This window comes from Malurus melanocephalus, unplaced genomic scaffold (genome assembly GCF_030028575.1).
Source record: "Malurus melanocephalus ecotype Western Australia unplaced genomic scaffold, MMel_1.1 scaffold_463, whole genome shotgun sequence".
Lineage (NCBI taxonomy): Eukaryota > Metazoa > Chordata > Aves > Passeriformes > Maluridae > Malurus > Malurus melanocephalus.
The window spans coordinates 535,298-542,527 of NW_026623695.1; the positions used below are offsets into that span (position 1 = coordinate 535,298).

The 7,230-nt window shown below is 36.0% G+C and overlaps 1 protein-coding gene across 2 annotated transcripts in view; it reads right to left on the bottom strand.

Moving 5' to 3' along the window:
* Positions 1–56: 56 nt before the first annotated feature.
* ZDHHC6 (zinc finger DHHC-type palmitoyltransferase 6) overlaps positions 57–7,230 on the bottom strand; it is a 9,771-nt gene continuing 2,597 nt past the window's right edge. The window contains exons 3-10 of one of the 2 annotated variants that reach the window (XM_057380600.1): positions 6,136–6,295; positions 4,935–5,096; positions 4,260–4,313; positions 2,595–2,762; positions 2,269–2,310; positions 1,848–1,993; positions 1,716–1,759; positions 57–629 (exon numbers count right to left, since the gene is read on the bottom strand). In XM_057380600.1, coding sequence (XP_057236583.1) covers positions 526–629; positions 1,716–1,759; positions 1,848–1,993; positions 2,269–2,310; positions 2,595–2,762; positions 4,260–4,313; positions 4,935–5,096; positions 6,136–6,295 — 880 coding nt within the window. In that variant the 3' untranslated portion in view covers positions 57–525. The remainder of the gene's footprint in view (positions 630–1,715; positions 1,760–1,847; positions 1,994–2,268; positions 2,311–2,594; positions 2,763–4,259; positions 4,314–4,934; positions 5,097–6,135; positions 6,296–7,230) is intronic. The other variant, XM_057380601.1, reaches the window with a different exon arrangement.

Sequence of the window (7,230 nt, forward strand, 5' to 3'; positions counted from 1 at the left end):
CAGTCCCTTGCCAACACACTAGATCTACTAGGTCTAAGAACAATTGAACCCACAAGTGAATATGAATGTATCATTTATTTGAGGTGGACAATTCACATCATTAAAAGTCACAGGTAACAAATTTTATCTGGAATTTGAATCAGATGTTTATTTTAAGATTTYCAGGGGCAGCTTCAGAGAAATACAAAAGATAAGCAGCACGCATAACAATCAGATGCGGCTGAGGAAAAAAAACCTAAAATCTGAATGCTCAGAATGCAATTTAAACAGGAAAATAAAATCCTGACTTGTGATGAAAAAGATGCATCTTGAAGGCAATCCACTGAATGGCTTCTTGAATTATTTATTGTTTAAAAAGTATGCAAACCATGGCACAGGCATATCCAACCCTTTCAGCTGTGAGGAAAGGAAAACCTTGTCCTAACATATTCATTGCATAAGTCTAAAGTAATATACAGAAAATTTCAAGTAAAGGATTGTGGTCTGAAGTAAAAATTCCATTTCATATTTAAAAAAATTAGAAGGCTATTTGCTTTTCTTCTCTCCATCCACTGGTTGATCCGTTTCAGAGTCATACTGGCATTTTTCCACACAATTCCTAGGGAACCAGCCTCGTTCTCTTACTCCACCTTAAGACATGAAAAGTTGCATTAACTTAGAAGAAAACATGATCCACTGCTGAGGAAAAACACAGGACTGAAAGAGACATCAAGCACACACCTAAGTTATCTTTTTCTACAAGACAGAACAWCTAAGTAATTTCTAACATCACTGCCTGGGCATGCATGGATTTTCTCCAACTGCCTAAAACGTTTCAGAGATCTCCAAAGTTTTCAGTGCTCTAAATTCCTTAAGAAAATTCCTCCTCATACCCTGAGGTCTATAAATGAGGTTTACAACTCCTTTTTCTACAAGYCAGGTTCACAGGAAGCACGCAACAAAACTTGTCTACCAGACTTTTAACACAGGTGATGACTATTTGTACATACCTGGGCTGTCTCCCATTTCCTACTCCTCCAGGTAAACCATCCCAATCCTTTTGGCTTTTCCTTATTAGYCCCATGTTCTATTATTTTAATTATTCTCATTGTTTTCCTCTCAACCCTTTACAGATATCTTCCTCTTTCTCGAGATGCAATAACTGCTTTTACTTGAAAAATGTAAAAGCTTCACTGCAGATAGCTGTGATGCTGACCCTCTACAGATCTGCAGGAATCTTTAACATCTTCARCACCCACAGGTAGTTTTATAAATGCATATTAAAGTTTCTGGAAATTATTCTAAAGAGAGATTGTCTCCTTTTTTAAGCTACACGAAGATTAATCCCTATAGTAATATAGGGTGTGTAGGTAGGAAGCCTGGATCTGTTAGGAAAGACCATGGTTTAAATATTTCAAAAAATAAATTATTCTTAACCTCTTCAGAGTCTAAAARTCTAACTCTTTCTTAGAACATGAAGAGTCCCTTTTCCCACTCAACTTTCAATAAACTTCTAGATGAGTTCTGTCAGTCTGAAAGAGTCATTTAATGTTTTTCAAAACTGGGAAGTCTGTTAGATGTAGRGAATAAAAACTACGGAGAGTGCAGATAAGCTAATGCCAGTAAGGTCATCATTCTACATTTTCACAAGTGAACATATAATACTGGCCACATTTCTAGACAGCTATAAAATTGATTTGCATTCAACAGAAAAAGTGAAAGTAACTGCTCCATACCATCAGCAGCTGAGATGACAATCTTCTCACCATACATCCAGTGTCTGGGGAAGGAAACAGAACAGGTAATTAGTTGCAAGAACTCATCTCAATATTTCTKTTAACCAAACGTAAAGGTGTGGAGCCACTAACTTTAAACCTCTGGTGGCTAAAATCAGATCCCCTTTACTCAGTGCAATTCTAGGTTCTTCAGTGCACGGTGTTGTGAAGAATGTTTTAACACCTTTAGTCACAGGGCAGCAGACTCCACTGTAATCTTCTATGGCTCGATACCGCACCTACAGATTGGAACAGAACACAGCAATCTSTTATTTCTGTTTCACACCAAAAAARTCAAGTCAAAGGGATTCTAAATTCTAAATTAACTGCTTAACAATGAAGCACAGTCATCTCTATTTTCATGTTTCTTCCCATTTGGAAACTAAGAAGGAAATGCAAAGGCTGAATGCCAAGCTTAAGTAAGCAGAGATTTCTATACATTGTTTGTGTTGATTAATTACATTTATTTATAGTATTTCAAAGTAATTTCAGACCAAACTTTACAAATACTTACGCTTCTTACTCGCTTGTCTGCTTTTTGTTTCAGTTGCTCTATCTACAAAGGATTAAAATAGAAATTTAGGCAGTGTTCAACACAAAATGAAGCCAGGTATTGAAACCATTCAACAAACACAGGAAATGCCATTAGCAGTTCGAAGCACTCACAAAAGCATAAGTTTTTAGTGTTTCAAAACAGGGAGAACATTTAATGGAACTCCTGTACATGTTTTGAATCCAGACTATTTTAGTCATTTAAAAAGTTGGTCTATTATTGCAAAGGAAAGCAGACAGCTGGATAGTGGGGAGAATGAACTTGAGATACCACTGCAGACCAGTTACCGTCAAACTGTACTGGTGACATCCATCTCTTACTGGCCAGTCCAGGCCATCTCCCTCAGGAATCCCAGACCATGTAAACACTTGCCTGAAGTTCTTCCATTTACTTCCCATATCATAGGGAAAAATAAAGGTCTCACCCGTTTGGTAGTACTGGATTCTGTCTTTGGCCTAAAAAAGAATTAGGAAATGCAGTACATAAAAACATCCTACAAACTGCAGTCAAGCAGCAAATATTGAGAAGGCCAGGTCAGAAGCCCTGTATGGGTCCATGGGACCTAAAGGCAAATATTTTCAGGCAGGAGCAGTGAATTCCTGCTATACCAACCYAGGCTTTAAAAACCACTTAAAACAATAATTCAGAAGTATGTCTGCTTTGGGTGTCCCCATCCCTGTCACTCCCCATTTACTCTTTAACAACAGAGTCCACTGACTACACTCATCATCCACTCCATGCTCCAACMTTATTTTACAGCTCTTTTTTTAGAGACCAATGCCTGACTATTTCAACACACAAAAGCTTTCACAGCTACAATCCTCTGATTAATGAGCATGAGCATGACTCAACATTGGTAGTGCCAATTCCTCCTCTAAGAATGCTCACACAGGCATGATCTGAATCGCCCACATTCCATAGTCACGAGCCTGACATTCTCACAGTTCTGATGACATCTAGTGGAGCAGCCACAGAGCAGTGCTGTCTGCTGCAATAATGCCATTTTATTAAATATTTATGTATTACAGTCCGTGYTCAGTTTTCAGAAKGGACATATTAGCAGCCTGTGTTTTRCAGTRAAAATTTTAACATATTATTCCAAATTTTGCAATATAGTGGTAACAGGGATTTCTTTCATTTATGTACCATTATCCCATTATTCAAAGGTCTAACAGGACTTGGATCCAAAAATACTCATGCAAAGTTGACATTACAATACTTGAGGTACTTATACACAGTCCAGATTCTCATGCTAATTCTGGCACACAAAATAAAAAAAAGGACAAGACATTATTGAAATGTTTGTGGACTTACATAAAAAAAAAACAGGTAGCACTAAATTAATTTCTAAATATTGAATCGGTTTTGCTTCTTCTACACTTAGTTTCTGCTGCTTGACAATATTGCTCCTGTAAAATCTAGTGAAAACCTCTACAAAGATAAAGAAATCCAACAAAAATTTAAAGGAGAGAAGACTAGGTATTTTCTAGTACTTCTTCAGAATCAAGGAAAATCCTCCCTTACAATCCAAAGTAAGAAATGGGGAAAATCACGAGTCAAAAGATAACACTTTGAATGGATCAGTGAGATGAACAATTAAATGTACAGGCAGGCATAATGACAAAGGTCAAGTTTCAGATTAAAATACCCACATATTTCAAGTGGATAAGCAAAGTCTCTTTAAAGCAAATATTATTATATGTTCAACAAACTCCTCCAAAACAATGAAGAAAACCCAAACAAACAAAACCAAAAAAACTACACATTTACATAATTTCCCATCTCTTTCAGTCAATTTCAGAGACAATGAAGAGCAAACCTTGTTGTAGGTATTAAGTCAGCAGCGAAATGAAATAACATCTTTGGTTTAAATCCTGAGGTGAAACAAAAGAAATTATAAATATGGAAAATAAACTTKGTAGCAGTGCAAGGATACTGTAATAAAAGTTTACCTTTTCTTCAATCCAGGACTCGATTGAAGTTTTATTTGTCAAAATTACTTTCATCTGAAATAAAAGTGTTAGGTGAAATTAGAATTTTTTTTTTTTCTGCAGGAATACATCAGCTATGCAAAGGAAGTTTCATTTAACAAACTAAATTTGTTTTAAAGAATAAAGCAACTTTCACAGACTTAACTGAAACATATAAGATGTTAAAAGTTAACACTCAGCAGAGATACATGCTCTAGAACTCTACATATAAGATATGTGACATATAAGTATCACRTAGTATTGTACTTTATGCTTAAAATGTGTCTTTTTGTTTCCTTCCAAAGACCTCAAACATTTTAAGAAATCCATTAAGCACATCTATACCTGTTTTCAGGGACAGGTCAAGTATTTTGACTTTTTCAGGGATTTTATAAAATCTACCTCATGTTTTCTTAGTTCAATAGATTTTCAGGCCCAAGTTGTCCAATGAAGAAAAACAAAAAAAAAAAATTGTGGTAACAACACAAAAACTGGGAAAAAGCTATATAAATCCCTGGAAAAGTTACACAGGAACTTAAGCTCTGAACAGCTGTTCTTATCTCAATCGTGAATTCTGTTTCTGGTCCCAGAAACACACACAACAAGCACACAAAACCTACGGCTTTTAACTTCTTTGTAACAGAGCCACAGACTTACCTGGATAATAAACAGCATACCAACAGCAATAGTTGTTCCTAATGCCAGTCCTAAGGCAAATAAAGATGCAGCAAATGCAGACAGTCCAAAGGGAATAATGGGACGAGGGTCTCTTTTGGCTGCACTCATGTCAATCTTCACAGAACTCCACCCAAAAGATATCTGCAAAGGGAAARATATCATTCAGCTCTAGAACATTCCAACTGCCAAAACAAAGCAAGTTAAGAAATCTGCCTCTGAAGGTGACTGTTCARTGTCTGACAGGTTTATAATGCAAGCAGAGTAACTAAAAAAAAATAMTAATTAAAAAAAYATTTCTTTCGTCTTCGAAAATTTGTTTGCTGCTAGATGGAAAGTAAAACCACAGTCACCATCTTGCAAGCTCCAGAAGCCCAAAAATCAGCAAATTAATCTGTGCTCTGGTATATTAACAAAAACACATTTATCAGTGTCAGACTGTTTGCATAGCACCTTCCCCATTTGCCATGGAAATGCTGCAGCTTTTCCTCGGAAAGCTTTGCAGATCACAGTTCTCAACGTTATCACTCTGCAAACACAACTCAGCTGCTACAAATACAACTTCATCTGTTACASTCAGCTGATGTTATCAAGCTCTTCACTGCAACCACAAAGGCTGAAATCAAAGCTTATAATTTCAACCATGGATCTGAGATAAGGGGTGTCTTCCACATGATTTGCTCATTGTTGCTACAGTAGAAGCTTTCCAGTCAAAAGAAAACAAAGCTAACRTGTTTATTTGAAGTGCCAAAGATAATATACTTTTTTTCCTTGAAGAAATGGACACAATACAAAAAAAAGAGGCCAGTAAAAGAAAATAAATAGCATGTAACTGTGTTGGAAATATACAGCAGCTGGTTTCTGTGCCAGACAAAACAGTCTGTTTCTCTCTACATAGAATATTATTGAACATAAAGCACCAGAAAACTTCCTGTGATTATGAGAAGCAACAGGGAAAAACAGAAAAGAGAAAAATAGAATGAAAATAGAAACAACTTTCTCTGAATCCTCCACCATTAACACATGTACTTCTTACAGGTACAGAGCAGAACTAGGAGTGCATGTGGAAAAATAAGGAAATACACATACTTTTTCTCAGAAAACCAAATTCTCTCATACCTCCAGAGATAAATTATGCACCTGACTTAAATAATATTTTAAGTATTTAGTTATATTTTCTTACTCTGTTGTAAAGCTGAGTGTACATTGTCATAATAAATATGAAAGAAGCGTGAATGCATCCCAGCGGAGCTAAGAGGAGAAACAGAGTGAAAGATGCATGATTCTGGTATCCACAACAGTTGTTGATCCAAGGACAGTGGTGATCCATCTTCATGACACATCTGTGAATAATAAACATTGATCAATATAGAAGACATATATGATATTTCTCAAACAACTCAAAGGATGGCTGACTTTCTACTTCTCAACCTCCATTCATTCATTTAAACCCACAAATTTCTGACAGATCAACACAGTTGTTGTTTCTTCTTAGCTCCTATTCTGAATTATATTTCCATGTTGTAGAATAAAAAAAGCAAATAAAAAGTGCTTCCAGGTCATACCCTCCCTAGTTTTCTGYCCTATTTACTCAAACTTACTAGCTGCTAATAAACACCATAGTACAGAGCCTGGAGACAGAGTCATAGAATGGGACCTGTAAGAACTATGATCACAATAATTAAGMACTACTATTAATRCCAATTTTAAAAAATTAGAATACCAGGAAAACAAAAGAAGTATCAAATTTCCTGTGAACTACTTGWARAAASAGGCTTTATCACRCTTCTGTCTGYGTATCTTTAAATATTCTTTCTTTTCTCTGAAAGCTTTCTCAATTGCTATATAYTGGCCTCATACCACTGAAAATACTTTTYAAAATACATTTAACAAGTATAAACACCCTAGAAACACTCTTGTATTCAATATAAAGCCAGTTATTTCGGTGTAGCTTAGATGCAAAAAAACCCCAACTGATTCCAGAATAGTTCACATCCCAAATTACCTTAACAGGTGTAAAAATCTAAGTGACCACCTAAGTGATCAGTCCTCAGTGTAAAGACTGTCACTCAAGGAAAAGAGCTGTTAATTTTAAAACTGGGTAGGATGTAGCCAAATTACAGAACTGCTCTGGAGTCTCAGTTTCTGTTGCCTAAAATACCACAGACTGCACTTCTTGGATTTTTAGAAATAACAAACTAATGTGTGTATTGCAGTATCCTCTCACCACATCCTCTTAAGAGTCCTTCAGAGGACAACCTGCCTGGACTGCAGACAG